Source organism: Cyprinus carpio, chromosome A9 (assembly GCF_018340385.1).
Source record: "Cyprinus carpio isolate SPL01 chromosome A9, ASM1834038v1, whole genome shotgun sequence".
In the NCBI taxonomy this organism is placed as follows: Eukaryota; Metazoa; Chordata; class Actinopteri; order Cypriniformes; family Cyprinidae; genus Cyprinus; species Cyprinus carpio.
Genome location: NC_056580.1, coordinates 18,224,024 through 18,247,715, shown reverse-complemented (window position 1 = coordinate 18,247,715; position 23,692 = coordinate 18,224,024). Strand labels below are relative to the sequence as shown.

Sequence of the window (23,692 nt, the reverse complement as noted above, 5' to 3'; positions counted from 1 at the left end):
TTCAGAGCATGTTAAATTTATTGGCATCAGGCTGTTTACAACTTTTGTCACATAGAACTTACCGTACATATAATAAGGTCATAAACATATCACACACAAGCAGAGCTCTGAAAAACAGCAACAATAACAGCAATAATAATAAAATGTTCTTATCCTCTCCTTTTACTGCTTATGTGTCAGTCAATAATCTATGTAAGCATTATTATACACATTTTTCATATATATATATATATATATATATATATATAGTTAAATGGAAAACTATAGTGGATTATAGATGTCGTCTCCCACAGCTGTTTTATGTGCATGTAATGGAATTGAAACCACATTGCTTAAATTTAGAAAATCTGGATGTCGTTATATTGCACAAATCTCAAAAATCAGTTTTCCATTGTTCGCTGTTGGTGCAGCCGCCTTTTTCTTGTCTTGATTGACAACAAAAACAGTCTTTAAGTGTCTACCAGGGGTCCTCTCGAACCCAGATTTCACAGGCGTTTCCTGTCCAGCCATCCCAGCACTCACAATTTCCACAGTTGCACACACCGTTCCCTGGAACAGAAGTTGAGAGGAGTGACAGAACTGAGAAACCCGAATCATCACTCTCCAAGTCTCGACATGCTTTCTCTCTTCACACCCCCTTGGCAGAATGTGTAATGGGAAACCAAGTACAAATGCAAGTTTTGGAGCCACTTTCTCTGAGGTCCTGTCTATTCAGTTCAAATTCAGTCAGTGTGACGGCACTGGTATGATTACATAGTATGATTGCTTCTTTTTTCCCAGTGTTTGTAAATGAACATTATAATTTGGTGTACACAAAAATCATGATCTGTGAAGCTTACTAAGCCAATTCAAATGTATAATTTTGGTTAACTCTTGAGTATACATCTCAGCTGTTTGCATTTAGAATGAAAACCAATCAATCATTTGCCATTACAAAAGTGAATTAAAAGCTAATTAAACAAACAAACAAACAAACAAAAAATACTGTTTATCCAATAGTTGTGTGCTATGTATTTTTACGCATATTAAAGCAGGGGTTTACAAACTCAGCCCAGGGACCCATAGGGCAAGTTTGATTTTTTTGAAAAATTTGTGAATTATTATTACAAAATGTTATGGGCTGTCAATGTTAAGTGTAAAAAGCTTTGTAATAATAATAATAAAAAATAATATAAAGTTATATTATTTATAATTTTATTAATTTATAATTTAATATTTATTTTTCTTTTAAAGTTTCTAACATAAATAGTGTGGAAAAACCCCTGTATTAGAGTATCACATCAGTATCTTAGGAACATGCTAATTTAAAAGTCTAATTTATGAGGCTGTTTACATATGCTGTTAGAAGAGCTGTATGTGACAGCAGCTTTCACTCACAAGAAAGCTTGAGAGCCGTATATTGTATCAATGTCCAAACAGTTGGAATTCGCATCTGCTGTGCATGAAATTAAGCTTCGGCTTTCCCTAATACATTAAAATTTTCCACAGCGCTTATCAATTGCGGGTGTAATGAGAATATCTTACTGAAGAAGCCATGAAAATTATTACTTAGAAACTGGCAGGCACATTTTTGCATGATTATAATTATAAAGGCTGAGTGCCATTACTGTTACCCAAGGTAAGGGAAAGAATTTTCTGATTGTATGCTTTGGCATTTCATCTATAGTGTAAAGAAGATTTTCACTGAGCAACATGAGAAAATAGTTTTAATAATCCTTATGAATATGGAAATGACATATGCCCTAATCGTTAATATGCTAATCAGTGACATTTAACAGACACATTTATGCATTCCTTTTATCAGTTTTGTTTTTTGTCTTGTTTTGTAATGAATTTTGCATCTCTGCACCAGGAACTGTATAGTTCATTAAATGACACGGCAACTGATAACAATGTCATTAGACCAAGTATAGTTTCTAAGCAGCTGTCCAAGCGTCCTCAAGCCCTTAATATTTAATATGATAATAAATATTTATTGTGTTTATTATTAGCACTGACTAGTCAACTCTTAAGGAAAACCTTGACTCTCTCTGGAGCTTCCCATTGAAAAGCAGGACGAGAAGAACCCAGCAGGAGCCCACTGATTGGACGGCTCAGCCTAAGAGCCGTACAGAGCTGTCTAATCAAACGGCAGCCACATCACAGAACCTCAATATCCGTCACAAAGAGATCTGTCAGCACACGAGTGGGTGTTTGGAGGAGCAGTGCTGCTTTTGAACACATACCTGTGCAAACCAGCCCGTCATGTTTGTCGCACTCCCTGTCGTCGCACTCACAGAATTCCCCTGAAATGTACCACTCCTGTGGTGAGCAGATACAGCGACCACAGTGACAAGAGCCTGCAAGAACAAATTAGCCTTCTGTCACACAACGATTGTAGATCCATTAGTCATCCCTTATTCTCCTGTGCTATTTCACATGATTATAAAACACTTAAAGCTGTGATACAGTTTCTAATTGGAATTTAAATAAAGTAAATTGTTTTTCTAAATGTGTGAAACAGCTGTTGTTTACAAGGTCAAATTCCATCGGAGTCAGGAATAGACCAATATACAAGCTAGGCCAGTCAACTGGCCAATATTTGCCCATTTGTAAATAATCTGCATTGGCTGATGATTCAGGTGCAATATTAATAAAATTCTGGCCAATGCTGATAAGCCAATAATTATTTTCATGTTTTGGACAATTAGCCTACAGATAAATGTCAGATTTAAATGTCAATAAATAAATGAATAATTTAGAAATTTAGCATTGCATGACTTGCTCACCAGTGGATCCTCTGCAGTGAATGGGTGCCGTTAAGTGAAAATCTGTTTGTTTGTGAGAAGCAATTCATCATTAAGACATTTTAAAATCATCACTCCCGGCCAGAATACCAGTCTATATTCCATAAAAACTCTTCCTCCATTTAAAGTCCAAAAAATCCGCCAACATATTTGTTTAGAACTGTTTTGTACTGTTTTTCGTGTGTTTGATCTGTGCACATTTCTCTCCTGATTCAGATGATATGACTTGTTCATTAGAGAAAGCAATATTATGGATAGAGGACTCCAGCTGGAAGCAACGGTTTGAAGTTAAACACACGCAGCTTTTCACTTTACTAGATGTTAATTGATGGACTGGAGTTGTTATTATTGTGATGTTTCTATCAACTGTTTGTTTTCTGTTGGTATGGTACCCATTCACAGCAGAGGATCCATTGCTGAGCAAGTGATGTAATGCTACAGTACATTTCTCCAAATCTGTTCAGATGAAGAAACAAATTCATGTTGAATGGCCTGACGATAATACAATTTTCCCAAATTTTCCTTTAAAAGTAGGTTGCCATTTTTAGTCTGTTATTGTTACATGTGCGCAGTAACCTGTCTATGATCTATTGCAGTTTCCTAAAACAATTAGGAGGGGGGTGGGTTGCAATTTAGTATCACATAATTTAAATCACCAATATAATTGGATAAGTTATGGTGGCAATATACACAAACCTAGTTGACAACCTGTTATCTCACCCTTTGAGTATATGTTGTTTAAAATAAGTGTTAATTGGATTTCATCATTTGTGTGCTAATTTAATTTCATAATTTGTATTAACATTACATTTGCTGTGTTTAAATTGAACTGACCACCTTTCCCCAAAAGCCTCAGCAGATCATAGAGACCATTATTTGGTGCCCATGATTTCTACGATGTACTTAGGGTTTCTATGCTTTGCAAAAACATAGATATTGGACTCCAGATAGCCAACATGGCTCCACAAAACATGTCTAATGAACAGGGATTCTCATACAAACAAGATCCAGGAAATTGCATAATATGAGGGCACTGATCTTTCATTAAAGGCACAATATGTACGATTTTTTTATTAAAATATCCAAAAAACACTAGAACAGTGTTATATATTTTGCTGACTTGTACTTACATTACATATTAAAATCAAGAGAAATAAGCAATTTTAACTAGTGACACGGGCTGTGTCCATATTGTCATTGTGTCGCCTGCCAATGACGTCATACACCCTCGATTTCTGGTTTTGTTTTGTAGAAAAAATGGAAACATAAAAGACACTTTAATATGTAATGCATTTTATTAGACAGCTGACGACCGCACAGAGTAGCATTATAACAGAACTTTCAGATGTATCTAGTATGATAAAAGAGCACTGCTTTACCTCACATACGCACGACCGGAAGGAGCGAAAGCAGACAACTTTGGCATAATAAAAGCTCCGCTGCTTTCGAACCCCGTGTCATGCTCGTCTCTCATTAGCAATTACTTCAGCTGCCTCATTTCACTTCGACGGCTTTCCGCCTCACTCTACTTCATACTATGATGTTAATGAATCTTTAATACATTAGCTCATCCATGAACATGATTTCTACCCGAGTCCCGTCGGATTACATCGGCTGTGGGGATAAAGACGACAACTTCCGTGATTCCACACTCCGTCACGGCATCATCAAACTACCCCTTTGTTTCTTTGTTTGTTTTGAAAACCCGCCCTCTAGCGACGAAAATGAACATATTTTGCCTTTAACAGCTGTTCTGTACCTTACAAACATGATACAGTGAAAGTTTCAAATCCTTCAAAAAACATTCTTTATAAGTCAGTCTTATCAATCAAAGTGTAGGCAGCTCATCAGACAGTACATTTTTTTCCCTTGTCATTTACCAAAATACTATTCTACTGGGAGCTACAACAAGCAACCCACATATTTACCTACACATGAATCTTTACTGTGAAAAAGAAAATCCATTTAATTCTTCCAGTGTTTCCGACTTAATAATGTTGATGTTGTTATGACAAGCAGAACAACTCTCCTACTGATTTTCGAGCATTAATTTGAGAAAATTATTGAGTATCCTATGTGAAACCAGATCTTAGAGGAATTTCTTATTTTCACTAGCCAGACATCAAAAAGTGTTCCGTCATAGGCGCTGACAAACCCTGTATATAAAGCGTATTAGTGTGTCACTTAACTTCTCATGCCCAGAGATAGGAGATGAATACTCAGAGGACTATGTGTCATGTAGAAATTGGCTAAGCTTTATCATTTTTTTCCAGGATGCCGACAGGTCATAGACAAATAGTGAAACTGGCCTCTTATTAAAGCGTAAAAACCCCTTAAGCTTCATTTTCAGTGCTGTGTGTAGTTTTCGAGAGCAGATGTACAGGTTGGAAGAGCAAATTATATGTCAAGGTTTCTGTCAGACAGTCAGCAAACATGTTTTACTGTACATATTCTGCTTGACTTTAAAGAAAAGCTATAATAATAGTCTGTGTATTTTTACCTTTTAATATAACAAATAGGCAGGAAACATGGTGAGTGTTCATCCATCTATGGAGATGCAAATTTGATTGACCAATCCTATTCCCTCTTTCTCACCAATAATTTCTGTCTCTATCAACTAAAAGTGGAATAAACCCTCCCCAAAGAGCAGAATTGATTAGTGGAAATGGTTCAGTTGTGTTTGCTATCCACCAGAGGAGCATATGTGGAAAATCCATTTAATAACGCAGGTTGTTCCCCACCAAACAAATGAGGGAACCCACTCTCATTTGTCAAATTTTACATCTTAAGGTGCCGCTCGAAGCATCATCGCTCCTACCTTTCCCAGAGCATGTGATGCCGTTGACCGTCTCGCACAGGCTCTTGCTCTGCTCGTCTGTCATGTTACAGCTGCGGGGGAACTGGCAGTGCTTCCCAAACCATCCATCACTGCAGATACAGCGGCCACACGAGCAGAAGCCGTGGCCTGGGGAGACACACAGTGCACACACAATCACTATCTCTCCTTACCAAAGAAAACCAGCATTTGTATCTGCCAAAACAAAGCAATGGTCTGATTGATCCAGGCAAATATAATTGGTTCATACAGACAGGGATTTGTTTCCAGACTGTCTAATGGTGTTGCGGTATACGGGTCTTATCACTTATGAACCCCGTGAGATGAACCTCTATAGCCTCTCTGATTGTGTTGGATCATTACGACATTCGTATTGATTTAACTGTATAAACTGTGCTTGAAGTCAAAACCTTTGTTTATAGATAGATAGATGGATTAAATTTCAATAGTGCATACTTTTTGTCATAGTTCTGTAAACACAATACACATTAAAATGTTCTCACAGGGACCTGTAACAAGCAAACAGCATAATATTATAACCTTTTGATTATGGAATGATAATGATTTTAATATGAATTTTCTATTATTAATATATTTATTAATAGTAGTATAATAAAAACCACTATCACATTAAGTGGTTAGAGTTATTTGTATTTGTCTTTGTATCTTTCAAAGACCTTGGTGCAGAAATAGCTCTTGTTACGTTAACTGTAAAAAAATAAAATAATAAAAAAATTCCAGTGGGAAAATATTAATCGTTTTATCATTCCACATGTACTTTGTAGACGGTCCCTACCTGGCCTAAGCGCAACATATCGAGGAGGATTAAAACAAATAAACTGTGTTCAGTTCTACGTTCTAATACTTTTCAGATAAAACATTTTTATACATCTATACTCATCCACTAAGAATTTACTGAATTTTTTCACGGCTGAATATCTCTTTAAAATCCAACATCACACCAACTTTATCTCGGTGACAAAAAGGTCTATTTTATATGTGGTGCATTGCTACTCCAAATAAAAACACAAACATTTGGATGTAACTCTGTCATGCTTTGTGTAGTGAAGTTTGTTACCACCACTTGAAATGAGTCGAAAGCTGCAGTCCTTGAGTATGTTTTTGGCCTTTAAGTTGATAAAATTTTCATTTTGAATGTCCTCGTCACTCTGGTCACTTTGACATTCCTTTTAAATAATTACTAAAAGCTTCATTTGTCAAAAAATCTACTTTTCACAAAAAAATTAATTTCACTGTTTTTTGATCCTGACACCAAATGACCAGCTAACATTAATTGACTAATCATATCAGTAGCACAAGATAAAGTGTGAATGAGTACTAGTCAGGTTAATCACTATCATACTAATTAGATTGTAAGAGCAGACTGATTGCTATAAAAGGAGGGAAGATGTGCTTCCAATCGTTGTGTTCTTGTTAGCAATGTTTACCTCCAAAGAAACACGTCCAGCCAAATTGCTACAAAGAATATTGTACCTGAAAGAATAATTTACTGGATCATCAAGAACTTCAAGGAGATAGGTTCGACTGCAATGAAGAAGTCTTCAGGACATCCCAGAGTGTTCAGCAATGGCAGCAGGTTGGTGTGAGAGCATCTGCATGCACAGTGAGGCCAAGACTTTTGAACAACGGCCTGGTGTCAAGAAGGGCAGCAAAGATCCCCCTTCTCTCCAAGAAAAACGTCAAGGACAGACTGAAATTCTGCAGGAAGTACAAGGATCAGACAGCAGAAGACAGGTGCAAAGTTATTTTCTCTGATGAAGCTTCCTTCTGACTGTTTGGGATATCTGGAAAATCGATTGTTCAGAGAAGAATAGGTGAACGCTACCATGAGTCCTGTGTTGTGCCAACAGTGAAGCATCCTGAGATTATCCATGTATGGGGATGCTTTTCAACCAGGGGAGTGGGCTCTCTCATAATTCTACCCAAAAACACTGCCATGAATAAAGAATGGTTTCAAAACATCCTGCAAGAGTGACGTCTTCCAACGATCCATGAGCAATTTGGTGATGATCCGTGCATTTTCCAGCATGATAGAGCACCATGTCACAAAGCAAGTGTGATAAAGAAGTGGTTCGAAGATCATTACGTTGAAATTTTTGCCAGGCAGCTCCACGGATCTCAATCCCATAGAGAACCTGTAGTCACTCCTCAAAAGGCGAGTGGACAAGCAGAAGCCCACAAATTGTGATCAACTCCGAGAACTAATAAGGCAAGAATGGATCACCATCAGTCAGGATTTGGCCCAGAAGCTAATATCCAGCATGCCTGAGCTGATTGCAGAGGTTATGAAGAACAAGGGTCATCAATGTAAATATTGACATTATATATTTTTGCCAATAAAGGCCTTTGAATCTTATGATATGCTTATCATTGTTTTTCAGTATACCATAGAAACGTGGAAAAATAATCTACAAATACTAAAGCAACAAACTTTGCAAAACACAAAATTTATGTCACTGCCAAAACGTTTGGCCATGACTGTATGCATGGGCGTTATTTCACGTAGGCTGTAAGGAAACGAAATGTCCCCTGAAGCTGAACGGTGTTTTTCTCTTAATCTTTAAAGAGCAGTTTGTGACTCACTGTGAGGTGCACACTGAGCTATAGAACAGCTCCTTCTCTGAATGACTCGTTTCTGGAACAGTGCTCGGCAAAGTAAAAAAATGAGGATTTCCCCTAGACTAGATCTGGCTGGGCAGAAATTTGTTCTAGATATTAAAACTAAACAAAAGAATGTGCCCCAAATCAAAAGATAGACAATAAATATGGACTGTCTCTTCAGTGCTCAGTATCTTTTCTAAATATCTAAGGCATGTCTGAGGACTTGCAGATATATAGAAGGTATTTTATATATAAAATATTTATATTTTAAATACAAATCAATGTTAAGTAAAATAAAAAATAAAAACAATTCAATAGTTTACTTTCCTCAGCTGAGAGAAGATATTTATTTTGGGCCAATTCACATTTCAGATTCATTTGTGAAATATGCTTGTCCTACCACCGAGTTCTTATAAAATACTTACAGTATTTAGGAGGTTATGAAATTCCAAAGTGATTAAATAAACAGAACAGGCAATGTAGTGGGGGTGGCGGTGGTGTGTGCATGTATTCCCATTGCACCTCATAATAACTGCAAAAAGACATTATTGTGTTGCTCTTTGTCTTCATCTTTCTCAATCGTTTACTTTGTGGGTGTAGGTATACAGGCTTGAAGTTTGATGCACTCTTGGTAGAGCTACATGCTTGACTGCTTCAATCAGCCAGCCTACGAGAGCATTTAATTGCTTTGGTGAGTGGCACCCCAGTCCTTTCAATTAAAGCGCACCTGCAAACCCTGCTCGTAAATGCATTTGAGTGTGGGCATGTTCGAATTCACTGTGTTTCTGACACCTATCTTTGGAAGGATATTTTTGAAACAATGGAGCCTAGTCTTAAACTCTCAGGCAAGTGCCTTATAAAACGATACAAATCCAATCTGAAATTTGGATTATCCTGCATTTCAGTAAAACACTTTCATGTTAATACAGCTGAAATGGCTTCTCAAGGGCTATAGATCCCATGATAGGCATATCTGAAGGCTGCCCTTTATTTGAACAACAATTCAGTCCTGCAGGACCATCTATGCAATTAGCTGAGAAGAACGTTTCATCAGTGTGTGTGACTGCTGTCTCTCTCTGAACTGAGAGCTGGAGGCACAGCGTGTTTCCACACTTGTCCTCCGTTAGCACACTTGTCCTCATCTGTCTGACTGTGACTCGGGCAGTCACAGCAGACGAGCCCTATACATATTTAAACATCTCCTAGGGCTGGTCCACACAAGTGCAGTGGGCCAAGCTGTGGCGGCTGGTCGCTTGGTGACACAACACAATAAGCATTCAGATAGCAGCTGCATTAAATTTGTATCCCCACCAAAGAGGAGAAATGTCGCTTTAGATGCTGACTTGTACCACAGGTGAAATGCTTGTGCTCATCTATCATCATAGTAAGCAAGGAAACACTGTGTCGCTGCTGTTCCATAAGCGCCACCTGCTGTCAGAGTGAATTTGCATTCTCACTCAGTCTATCTGCTGTTTTTGTTTTGTGCAGATGTTTTTTGTAGTATACTGTAGTTTCACAAAACTAAAATCAGACCATTCTGTATTTGCAAATACAATCTAATTTTGATTACTGCTCATTTTTGTTTGGATTGTGATTAAAATACAGTTTTTGCCTCTTATTTTAAATGGAAAGAGCACAGGCAAAGCTTGTTTATATGAAGAGATTTCTTTTATATGTCTTACAGTATTTGATACAGTCATTTGATTTTGGGTTTGTTTTAAAATTTCAATTTAGTGTTTATTTTTTTAACATATTTCAATTTCACAAAAAAATGTGCAGCATTTTGTACAAGCAATAATTAAAGGACACCTTTTAATTTATAATTTGTCTTAAATCTCATTTTGTTTAAAAAAAATTGTGAAAATTCATATTGTGAAATCAGTATTGTGAATCGTATCACATCGTGAGTTAAGTGAATCATTACAACCCTAGTCATTGGTGAAATGGCTAGAATCTGTAAAGTCTATTTCTATGTCAACAAATTCTAGGAATACACAAGTGCCAATTATTTTTTAGTGCCAATATCCCTGTGGTGTCTTCATCTCAAAGTGCAGTACATACTGTGATCTTCATGATTCAAGCTGCTATTCAAGGGCAAATAGCCTTAGAAAATGTCAATTAAAACGATATGACTAAAGTGGTGAGGATTTGGCCTCTGCATAAACTTTGCCAAGACAAGTCTGTGCTTAGATGCTTCAAACAAGAGTGCAAACTTTTTAGAGAAGTAAGATCAACTTTAAAATATTAATGAATCATTTTGGCAGGCTTGTAGAAAAGGTATTTTCTCCAAGGAGTGCCTCTTTAATCAAATGACAAAATAATTAACAGTACAGATATAAATCAAAACAAATATTCTGAAATATGAATATACATAAAATTACATATTATATGTAATTACATATTATAATATCATATTACATATTACAGTGGGTAAAAAGAATCACCCCACTTTAAAATAATCACATTTTGTTGCTTTGCAGCCTGAAATGAAGACGGACACAGTTTTTGTTTTATACAGCTGTTTACTCGGTGCAACTTATCCAAGTGAAAGATATAACACCAACATGTCAGAAAAAAAATCAATAAATAAAAAAACTCACTGAGTTGGAAAAAGGATCACCCCCTTGTTTCAGTATTTTGTTGAACCACCTTTTGTTTTAATTACACCTTTTATTCTGTTGGGATATGTCTCTTTTATTGTTTGTGGACTGCAGTCTTCAAGTCATTCCACAGATTTTCAATGGAGTTTAAGTCTGCATTGACATTCTTTTTTTTTTCTCCTTCAACCACTGTGTGCTCAGTTTTGCTGTGTGTTTGGAATGTAAACCTTCTTCCCACTGACAACTTTTATTGTTTGGTGCCAAATAATTCCATTTTAGTCTCATCTGCCTCAGAATCTTCAAGGTGCATTTTGACAAAGCTCAGTGGCGTCTGCATGTGGCCTTTCTTGAGGAGTGTTTTTTTTCTTGCAACCCTCCCATACAAGCCACACTTGTGGAGAATTTGTGATATTGTTGTCACATGCACACAATGACCACTCTTTGCCATAAATTCCTGCAGCTGCTTCAGAGTTGCTGTAGGCCTCTTGGTAGCCTCTCTGACCAGTTTCCTCCTGGCTCTTTCATCCAGTTTAGAGTGAGTCCTGATCCAGGGAGGGTCTGTGGTGTACCAAATACCTTCCACTTCTTAATAATAGACTTCACTGTGCTTCTAGGCATTGATAAAGCCACTTTTCATGCTAAGCTCATCAAAATGACCACATAGTTGAAAGTCAGATGGCTTTGTGTGCCATTGAGAAGGTGATTAGCTACACCTGTTAGAGTTTACAAGTATTTTTTAGGAGGGGGTGCTCATTTTTCCAACTCAGTGATTCTGTTTTTTTTTTTTTTTTTTTTTTTTTTTTTTTTTAAATATTTCTCTGACATGTTGGTGTTATATCTTTCACTTGGATGTTATAAATTTCACTGTGTAAATACAACTGGATAAAACAAAAACTGTGTCTGTCTTCATTTCATTGTGTAAAGCAACGAAATGTGATTATTTCAAAGAGGGTGGTTCTTTTCTATACCCACTCTATGTCAATGTTCTCAGTCTACTGAATGATGTATTGTTCAGTCAGCTGGAGTGTCTGTGAGTTAATATTTCAATTCATGATCATTATAGAAAAACTCCAAAAGATGTAGTGTAAAAATTAACAGTTTAGATCCACCTATATATATATATATATATATATGTATATATATATATATATATATATATATATATATATATATATATATATATATATATATATATATATATATATATATATATATAAAGGCAAAAAAGAAAACTTGCTTCTCTGCAGTTTTCAAGAGTGATTACATTATGAGAAAAAATCAACACAGTAAAATAAAATATATACATATTTTTATACCAAAATTTACATTTGAATGCTTTATTCAAAAGTGACAGTAAAGATGTCTACATTGATTAAAAAAAAAATGAACATTTCAATAAATGCTGTTCTTTTGACCTTTCTATAAATCAAAAAATACTGGGGAATTTTTTTTTATTGTGGTTTCGAAAATATTAGACACCATAACTGTTTTCAACATTGATGATAATAAATGCTTGAGCTACAAATCAACATTTTCAGAATAATTTCTGAAAAATAATGGGAAACTTAAGACTGGAATAATAGCTATTGAAAATTCAGCTTTGCAATGACATGAATCAATTATGTTAAATTATACTAAAATAGAAACGATAATTTAAAATGTAATAATATTTCACAGTATTGCTGTTTTTACCATATTTTTTATCAAACAAATGCAGTCTTGGTGAGCATTACATTACTATGGTCATTCTGTTTTTCACAGGATTCTCATAGACACAAGCACAATCTAGAGATGGACAAACAATGGCACCGTTAATGCTTATCTTGTCCTGCTGTCTGTGTTTGTGTGTATTACCTCCACAGATCTCTCTGTTCAGGTCCTCACACTGCCTGTCGTCACACTCACAGTTCTTGCCGTGTACAAGTTTATTTCTGGGTGGGTGGCATGTGCACTGGCCGCACACACACTGCCCTGAAACACAGAAATACTCTGTGACTGGCAAGAAAACCAAAAAAAATGACAGTGAAAACCAAAGCAATCTAATATGTGGCTATTTTAAGTATTTTATTATCAAGATCTTATATGAAAGTAGTTAAAATCGATGTTTCACCTTGAACTTGGCTTATCAAGGTCAACTGGAAAGCTCTTTGCGCTGAAAAGCACTCAGTGCCTCGGTCTATGCTTATCACAGAGCACATTAGTCTGCTAAAATGGCACTGTTGTTGTTTGACATTGACAGCCGTTACAACTCCAGCCCCATGCAGGCGAGGAGAACAACAAAGCAACGCCCTGTCTGACAACCCCTCAGCCTGCCAAGCAGATAAAAGCTGCGTGCTGCCGTTGCCACGGTAACTGGTGATGTCATAACACTTTTCCTTTATCGATTAGCTTGAGTGACGTCATGTTTTCCTTCGTTTAGGCTTGGATGGCTACCCCACATTTAACAGCTAAGCCTGCAAGAGAGAAGTGCTCAAAACACGTAAAGAAAAACATTTTATGACAAACCACTTTTCTGTCTTATTCCTTTCATTTTCACACCTCTAATAGTGCTATCCATCACCGGTACCAAATTATATAGAACTGTCAGCGACAAGTGGAGCTCAGTTAGTTAAAATATACAAGATATCATACTGACAAACTAAACTACTGAGCATAAATTGATTCTGCACATTATTCAGTGCCTTTATACAGACAGTACGAAACACATGATGCACTAGACAGCCAAAATGTATCTTTTCCATAAGCTATCACAGTGGCTAGTTGCATTATATGTGTATAAATGGAGAAAGCAGCGCTGGCAGCTTCAGTGTGATTAATGGCTCCCTCGCTGATCATGTACTGTGCTTTGGTCTGAATCTAAACAATTAATTCCTTCACAATATTTGAGAGACAGCCATCCAGCAAGTTAAATTCTCTAAGGAGCCATGCTTGCGCAGGTGCCAAGACAAAAGCTTCATTCCTCTAAATTGTTAAACATCATAATGGCTCAGCATCATCAATTTCCAATAATATGATCCCTAATTCATCTCTAAGAGTTACATTATTATAAATGTATGATCATGGTGCTTAAACCCTGAGTTGGGCATTTAGAGTAAACACTTTACAGGGAGCCGTGCCAGCTGTTCTGTGTTAGACCTGGATTGCTACAACATTGTCACTGTTAATGAGTTTTCTTGAGACATTGGCTACGTTACGATTTACAGATTTATAACACATAATAAAATTACATGTATTGGTGTGCATTTCTGCATTGGAACACTTGGCAACTGCATGTTGACAATTGGATAAATTAGCCAAAAAAATATGCATACATAGTTCTTAAAAGAACCATTTTTTCTTTCTTAGTGTCAAGTACTTTTTTAAATAATCACAAGAAGCGTTTTCCACTAGAAAGAACACTAAAGAAAAGATTCCATTGATTTTCAAGGTTCTTCATGGAACTATAGATTCCAATAAATAACAATTATTTTTAAGAGTGAACTTATGAAATACACCTTTGGAATGCTTATTTTTAATTTAGGACACTAATTCTTACCTCTCATACTATTTAGGACAAATGTGAATTGAGCACAGCAATTTTGAAGTTATTCTTTGGCATATCTGGAATGACTGTTGAATATGAATGCCAAGACTGTATCACTCTTTTGCCAAAAACTTGACAAGGACAACCAGGCTTGTAAAGACACCAGTGTTTAGCTGCACAGACCACTGCCAGCTCTGACATTAAATGACAAGCATGCCGGAGCCATGCTGAGTGTATCCTGATGTGTCCTGTGAAGCATGAACCTGCCAAATACAGAGGTTCATGCAAATGAGACTTCTAAGGGTGCTAAAGGGAGTGAGGTTTCTCACTGTCTTTCTTTTAGTGCAATTAAGAAATGTCAAGAGCCACAAAGAACCACAGGTGGACCATTTCACAGTAGGGTTTTAGAAGCAAATGGGTGTAGGTTTGTATATATGAATATACATTTAAAGACCTTAACTGTACACTACAATAAGAATAAAATAATTCAGTACCAGATATAATGTAATGCAATGTATTATAAATCATTTACACAAACCATTCAAAAACACTGATTCACCCTGAGAAAACACCACTGTGTACATAAGGTGTTCTTCTTTGGCTTCATTTGGAAGTATTTTTGTTGATAAAATATAAAATAAAATGTTATGTGATCTAAATTGTAGTCAATACATACAGCTATACACATTTAAAGAGGCATATTATTTTATATGCTCCTAATAGGGGTGGGTATTGACAAAAATTTCATGATTTTATAATAATAACATTACTAACTTTACAATTACATAATTATATTTTCACAATTCGTTTTTTTATAGAAACATTTAAGTGGTGGCTGTCATAAAAATGACATATTTTCAAACAAATTAAATACTGAACAACAGTAAAAATTATAAACAATATGTTAATGGCCACCAAATATGTTTTTTTTTTCTTCCTGAGGTAAATGTGATGTTAGGTGGCATACTGTTAACAAGCTGTTTTACTGACATCTTTCCATGGTTTAAACACAGATTGAGCAATTTCTGTAAGTTGTACTTTTTCTTTTAACATATCTTCGGGTGTTCATTTGTGTTTATTTCATGCTGTAACTGCTATTAAAGTGGAGGAGATGATCAGTTCATGAGTGCTTTGAGCTGCACTTCTCTTAAATGAGAGGCACAACATTCTGTTCATTAACAGCAGGCTAGACTAATCGATTCTTGGGATTTAAGAATCAATATAATTTCATTAAAAATGATATTGAATTAAAATTTAAGAAATCAATGTATTTATTTGTTTATTTTTACCCAGCTCTAGCTCCTAATGCACCACTTTCTGTCATTTGCTGGTATTGAATATAGAGTAATCTGGGGTGAAGTATTAGCTTTATCACCTTTTCTTTGGAGATATTTAGCTTCTGTCAGACAATCTTGAAACATAGCATTTGGAATTGGCCTTTCAATTGGCACAGGAAATGAAAGGTCAGGCAGGACAGAATGAGTTGTGTTAAGATATGGCATTTGAAGGCATCGCGAGTCCACTTTTCAGGTGCTTCTCACTAGTGGCTATAAGGACCACCACAATGACAGCACTGTGCTTGTTTATGTTCAGAAATGAATAAGTATAATTCACTAATATTGGATATTTGTTTTGGAAATGTCATATTTCTATAGTATATTGGTACCTTGGTATATAATTATATTCATTTATTTTTTAACTTAAACGTTCAACCCACAATTCAGCATATATATATATATATATATATATATATATATATATATATATATATATATATATATATATACATATGCATAATCAGTACATAGAAATTGGACATATTCAGAAAGTACATTCCCTCTCGATGCAGAAAACCACTTGGTCCATGTGCACCAGAGAAGGCCACCATTATCAAACTTAGAGGAAGTGATTGCAATCAGCCCTAATTCTGCTGATTTGCTTTAAAAGATCGCTCATCACACCAAGCAGTTCCTACAACACACTGGATATCAGTCAACATCTGCATGGCAAATTATGCCTCTTTTCCCTCTCCTGTAAGACGGCTGGGAGTGTTGAATGATTGCTGCTGTGCATGTTTAATCAAGATGCATTCTTTGTATACAGCTCTGTGCCGTAATCTGTAGAGTACATTAGTGAGCTAATGAATGGTGTAAAAACTAACACTCAGTAGCTTCCGTCAGTGCAATCACTCATTTGTTGCTTTTTAAGTGGAGGGATATACAACTATGTAGTAAATATATTTGGATATCCTATCATGGCTTGTGAAACGATAACATTAAATGTGAAATGTTAGACGTAAAGATCATATGCAGTAGAACTGCTGACAAGTCTTCCACTCTCTCAGAATAGGTGTTTCCTGGAGGATATTCCAGGCTTTAGAGAATGAGAAATCCTCCACATTTTCACTTTTCGCCATCTCAGCTGGCTCTTTGTTTCCACTCAAAACCATTTACAAGCTCTTTTACGGAATCATGCTTTCTTCTCTCTGTCCATTTGCTACGAGTTTTTACAAGTCACCGGCAATGATGACCCTTCTTATCTAGGAAAAATGGGCACATAAGTAAAAGAAGCGATGCTAGCACACACAAAATCAAGATATCTAATTTTAGTCAGATGCTTCATGAATCTCAAGCAACTGCCATGTGGCATGGGAATCCCTCAAGTCTGGCTTCTCCGTGGAACTGTGTAAATGTTGGTTTGATTCAGCCAGGCTGACAGTCCTTCTTAATTGTGGGAGTGAAATTCAGAATGGAGGAAACCTGGATAATTACCTGCTGTCAGGATAATGGATGCAGCGAGCAGACCTATAGCTCCACTCATGGGTGAAATTCTATGTAAACAGATGAATAAATCATCATTTGCTGGCAAAGTCTCATAGCTCACAGTATGGAGGGACAGTGAATCTATGGATTATTGATGCTGAACTATAAATCCTCAGGGTCCCATTCAAATTGCATTCAGGAAAAGCTTTAAGATCTAGTAGATATACACAAGGAGGTCTATAATAACTAGAGAAAGCTATCCGTTAGCACTCCCATTTATCTCAATGGCAGTTGCTCGGCTGGTGCAGGACCCTCTGAAAGCACAAATTTTGAAATTTTTGAGCCAATTACCAGGGGCCTCATTTATAACCGTTGCATATGCACAAAATATACTTTCCACATACTTTGTATGTGACAAATAAAAAAATCTTGAAAACAAACTTGACAGGGAAAATTTGCGCAACTGGATGCAAACTCTGACCCATGCGTACAGACTTTTTTTGTGGAGAGAGAAATGTAATGAAGTAAACAATGATTTTAAACTTTTAATTTCATCATATACTGTATATTTACTTTAAATATGAAAAATACCACTGTATTTGAAGGATATAACTTGAAGAAAATGGTAAGATTTGCACATTTCCTTTTTAAAATACTTTGTCAATGACACGCAGAGTCAGATAATTGTATATACACTGCGATAAATATAGGCTTTTATTTTTTTTTCCCACTAAAAATAGCTTAAAGATGTTCACCTTATTAGCAAAACTGCATTAATTTAATTTAATTCGATTTTTTTTTTAAAACAATTGAAATATTATTTGGCCAGTGTAAATGAATGAGATCAACTCTATTCTAAATTATTATTCTGAGAACTACTTTAAACCGTTTTTTATTGATATTTTGATATATTTATTCTAAAACATAAGGAAACTGGATGATTTTTAGCAATAAAAATTAATGTGTATTGCACAAATGGCATTTATAGTCCTTAATGTCTTGTATCTTTGACGGTGTTAAACATGGTGTCTCGTGGATGGGAATATATGCATAGAAATGATATGCAGATGAGGTTATGCATAGTAAATCTAGGTGTTGTAAGCTCCATATGTGGTAATTTCGGGGAGGAGTCGGGGTGTACACACAATGTTCCCCTGACTGGGCTTATAAAGGGATTTTTGTGTAGGTTCTGGTGTATGCATGGTTTTATAAATCTGAAAACTTCTGTGTGTATGCAAAATCTAGGTTTTGAGCTTACGTACACTTTTAGGATGAAATCTATGGAGAGTTTTGTAAATGAGACCCCTGAGCTGTGAATACCGTGTAACTAATGATCCTGGAGCTGCAGGAAAATTATGTCATGCTGATTGCCTGATGGCACAATCCCAAGTTCTTGACTAGCAACTATCTTGAGCTGTGATGTGAAAAACATTAGACAGGAAAAATCTAAATCAATTTAATACTTTTAAGAAAAAAGAAACAAGCACTGGTAAAATATCTACTATAATATAATATGAAGAGTAACTTAATTTTAATGTATATTATATTAATACTTGATTATTAATCATTAAACCAGTCATAATTATTTAAATAATTAATAAACAATGGGTTATTTAATCAGAATACAGGGTTGTACAGCTTGTCATAAAATTGTGCAACACTTCAGTCAGTCAGTGCTGCAATAAATTACATAAACTGGCTTCCCTCCAGGAATTCTTTCATTCTTTTATATTTTTTTTTATTTCCTGCCAATTAATTATTGAGCTTGAACACAATTTAACCCACCATTTGGTTGAAGCAGATTTTAGATGCTTTAAATGTACGGCTGAAGGAATTAAAGCTAATAATTAATTTTAGTGACCTTGTTACAGTTTAATAATTTCTTTTTTATTATAGGTACAGAACTCACGTCCTACTCTCTATGTTCCTCAAAAGACCAGAACAAACGGTTTTCACAGTGCCAAGATCCAAGCCTGAAATCCCTATGCGGATTTAGCTTTTTATACACATGATTCTGAAGGGAAAAAAAGAAAATATAATACAATGCATCTGGTTCACATTTGTTTATAAGTTTCAACACAAGACTTGCTGCCAGTTTCAGTGTTATTTCAGGTGCTATAGAGGAAACGTGCCGAGCTACAGACTTAAAGGGATAGTTCACCCAAAAATGAAAATTTGAAGTTTATCTGCTTACACCCAGGGCATCCAAGATGTAGATGACTTTGTTTCTTCAGTAGAACACAAACCAAGGTTTTTAACGTAAACCGTTGCAGTCTATCACTCTTATAATGTAAGTGGATGGGAATCATGGCTAAAACATAAAAAAAAATATATATAAAAAAAAAAATACACAAACAAAACCAAATTAAACCCTGTGGCTTGTGACAATACATTGATATGTAAAGACACAAAACGATCGGTCTGTGCAGGAAACTGAACAGTATTTATATTGTTTTTTACCTCTGATTCACGCAATGTCCGAACTGTTATAACTCTCCTGAGCATGTCCTCCTATGTGCGTTCTCAGGAGCATGAGGCATCTTATTCTTCTTGCTTTATGGCAGTTCTCTGAATTGGGAGTGTCAGTGGTCCATTTGAGAGATAGGTGGTGGTAATGCACTTATAAGTCTGTGATCCACCATAAAGCAAGAAGAAGAAAAAGAGATATAAATACTGTTCAGTTTCTTGCACAGACCGATCGTTTTGTGTCTTTACACATCAGTGTATCTTCACGAGCCGCAGGGTTTAATTTGGTTTTGTGTAAGTTTTTTTATTGTATGTTTTAGCCGTGATTCCCATCCACTTACAGTACATTATAAAACTGATAGACTGCAACGGTTTGAGTTAAAAATCTTGGTTTGTGTTTTACTGAAGAAACAAAGTCACCTACATCTTGGATGCCTTGGGAGTAAGCAGATAAACATCAAAGTTTCATTTTTGGGTGAACTATACCTTTAAGGGATAAAACACAAATGTTCATATTTGTGTTTCTTAAGTACGCTGGATCTAATCATTACTGACACTGCATACAACAAAAATGATCTAGCAGTATTTACTGTAGCATTGTAAAACAGAGTTTGATTTGAATTATGTGTAGGGTACACTTTTTCAACTCAGCCATTACAGCAAATGTCATTTAATTTTTGACTTTTAAAATGAGACAAGTTATATTATCTGCTCTACGTTGCTAGAGTATAAGAGAGCACGGGGGTGGAAGTCCTTTAAAATACAAGTGCACAGAACACAGGCTCCATTAAAGTTAAATTATCACCTCACTCAGCGTAACAAGACCATTATTATCACTCTTCACTTTTCTTTTACAGCGGGGAACTATGGAAATAGCATTGTTTTGGAACAGTTGCACTAGTTCTGATCCATCTACTGTGATATCTTTTTCTTCTTAACAAGACTCATGCAGAGACAGGCCAGCACCCCTAGCTCAAGCAAACTACAAGTTCATAACTGCCCTTTCAAAAAGTACCACAGATTCACATGAGACTGAAATTTAGTTATTACTATAAAATATTAATAATAAATGTGTTTTAATTGGTAGGTTGCCAAATGCCACTCTTACTACAATTCATGTTACTACTATAAAACCACATTAAAATTATAAATGATCTTCAACTGTGCCAGAATCGCTCTATCAGTATCTACAACCCACAAATGCGAAGTTTTATTGCAATAAAAATTACTGTAACTACTGCATGTTGGTGGAAAGTATGTAAAAAAGTTTTGCCAGGTAACCTAATAATTGTATGTGGTAATGTCTAAATTAGCTTGTCAAAAATGTATGTTTAACTGAATGCTGAAAAAAAAGACATTTTAAGGGTCAGATCAAGTAGAGATAGCAATTAAACAAGTAGAAACAGAAAAAAAACTGTGGTTTATCATAGTAGCTTTGCAAATCAATAATCGGACTCAAACAAACAATCCATTCAAAGAAGGAGAAATCAAGATTCACACAGCTCTATCAAAATCCACGGTTTGTCTTGTGTATTCAGACATCATCCTGCATCTGTTTGGATTATTTGTGTTATTTCTGAGTTTAGCAGTAAACTACCACAGAGACATGTTTCAAATTAATTTCAAATTAATCTACAGGCTCAAAGAATGACATATACTGCGACAACATTATTTATGTACCAACATGTATTTCATTCAAACCAATCTATTAAGATTGACATGCTAAATGACAGTTTTTCTAATTTTAGCACTGTGGTATTTCCACTAAAGCTTTGCATCACGCCATGATGGAGCAAGTAATCAGGAGAGTTGAAAATTAAACACTTCACCTTTTAGAGTCCTCTGGCCTACCACACAACCCACACACGTAACACCTCGGATATGTGAATCGCTGCTGTTGGAACCCACTCTGGCACAGATGAATAGACACTAATCATAATTACCTCTGCCAAAGCAGGGCAGGCTGGAGGTTCCCCGACACTTCTTCTGACTGGCTTCCATAGACAGCGAACAGGAGAGAGGATGATCGCATTTCTTTCCAGTCCAACCTTCCTTGCAGTCACACCTGCCACAGTTACACTGGCCGTGACCCAAACAGACACATAGCAGGATTTAGAGTCCTTTAATGGATAAACGGTCGACTGAAGCTCTGCCTGAACCTGCCCTAGATACAGAAAAAGATTATACATTGGTGGTGTATGTGTGTTGGTTTATGGATTTGAAGTTAAAGGGCACCACTCACAGGTCCGGCTGACCATGAATGTAAAAAATGTATAGACAACCCGGTCTTTTGAGGCGAACATAAGATTGAAGCGCATATGGCCGCAAAGTTATTCCTCAGCATTAGAAACAGATGTTGAAATGTTTCTGAACCACGTCTGTTGTTCTTCAGCTCAGGATAATCCATGTGTCCTGTGTTTATGCAAGACCATGAAGAGGTGGAGTGAATGGACTTCGAACAGTTCCACCCTGCCTTGTTTTTCAGCAACTGTCAGTATTTTTACTGCTGGATTTTGGAATGTGAACCATTTCCTTTTGAGGGGGTTTGATGAAGACAAAACTGACCATATCAGCCTGAGAAAAACACTGCCAGAGTGACAAGTGGGATACAGATGATATAAATGCAACATAAAGTGATAATAAGAATGAGATGTTTGACAAAAATGTTTCAATTTGTGCTTCACCTGAACAGAAGTCATCCGAGTATCTGTCGTACATGACATGGCAGCTTCTCTCGTCACACTCGCAGGTCTCTCCATGGATGTCACCCCAGTCTCCTGAGGGATCCACATCATAGCAAGTGCACTCACCACATACACATGTGCCTACAAAGACAGGGTGAAAGTATGGTAAACCTCCTCTGAGAGTCAAACTAAGCTATATTTACATTTGGGATTGACAATCATATTAACAGTTGTGACTTTAAAATTGTCCTGTTTATATAAGACTTTACAGGAGTAAAGTAAGACTTAAGTAAATATAAAAATATCACAAAGGGCACAACTTTATTTAATAAAAGAGGCTAATTGTGGTGCTTATTCATGCTTATTCATATTCATTCAGCCTTATTATTATTAGTTGAAAACAGCTGTGCTGTTCAATATTTTTGTGGAAATGAGGTAATACATTATTTTTCGGCATTTCTTGATGAAAAAACAACAACAACAACAGCATTTATTTGAAATATTTGAATTATTTGATTGCTAAATAGTAGTACTCATCTCGACTTACCGACCCCAAACTTTGTTCAATTTCAGGAATTGGTGTTCTTAATTAATTTCAGAACATTTTCAAAAGAGAAGCTTTTTTTAAGTTTATATTAATGATTTACTTTTAGGACAGACTATGTTTTAGGTTTTAAAACCAAAGGGTCTGTGCCAGGTAAGGCCATTTTCCGTTTGTTGGAATATGAGTTCAAACTGTTTTGCCTGTGTTAAGAGGATTAGGGCCGACTGAAACAGTTAGCTGCACAGCACTATAATTGAAGTGATGCTGTAAAGGAAAGCCAAATTTCTCCTGGGGGCCAAATCCTCCAGAGCCCAGCTGACAATAAAGGGTCCATGCATGGCAAGGATTGATGAGGATGCTTATTCTAAGTTCCAGCTAATCTATTGCTGGGGCGACAGTCATGGCAACAGAGCTGCGGGAAACACCTCTACTCTGATGAATCCAAGCCAGACCAGTTGAAGCACGACTGGAAATCCTGTTTTCTCTTATCTGTGTGGTGAAAGCACACTGGGAAACGAGCCAGCTGGTGTCCTGCGAGCAGGAGGCTAAAGCGCCGCCATTTGCAGGCCTGTCAAAGATCTGTCCTCTTGTGAATATAGACCTTACATTGCACTTGATCTGCATTATGCAATCTCCTGCAAATGCTTAAATTAATGGCATGAGCTGTATTATTAAAGTCATGCTTGTAAGAGTATATTTTGGCTTAGTGTAAAACAAAGAAAAGCAAATACAGTGATACATGTAGTAGCCCACACTTCAGTAACCTTATCAGTGACTTGCTTACACTTGGCTAAGACTCAGTGGGTGTCCATTGAGGGAAGGAAGAAACGATTAATGGAAGCCCAAGTGTGTCTTCCAAATGCTAGTTA

The 23,692-nt window shown here is 36.2% G+C and overlaps 1 protein-coding gene across 1 annotated transcript in view; it reads right to left on the bottom strand.

The window, feature by feature from the left end:
- LOC109096000 (integrin, beta-like 1) overlaps positions 1-23,692 on the bottom strand; it is a 37,578-nt gene continuing 13,886 nt past the window's right edge. The window contains exons 6-11 of the mRNA XM_019109669.2: positions 22,280-22,420; positions 21,539-21,685; positions 12,699-12,815; positions 5,605-5,751; positions 2,226-2,339; positions 1-549 (exon numbers count right to left, since the gene is read on the bottom strand). Of these exons, the coding sequence (XP_018965214.1) occupies positions 458-549; positions 2,226-2,339; positions 5,605-5,751; positions 12,699-12,815; positions 21,539-21,685; positions 22,280-22,420 (758 nt within the window). The 3' untranslated portion in view covers positions 1-457. The remainder of the gene's footprint in view (positions 550-2,225; positions 2,340-5,604; positions 5,752-12,698; positions 12,816-21,538; positions 21,686-22,279; positions 22,421-23,692) is intronic.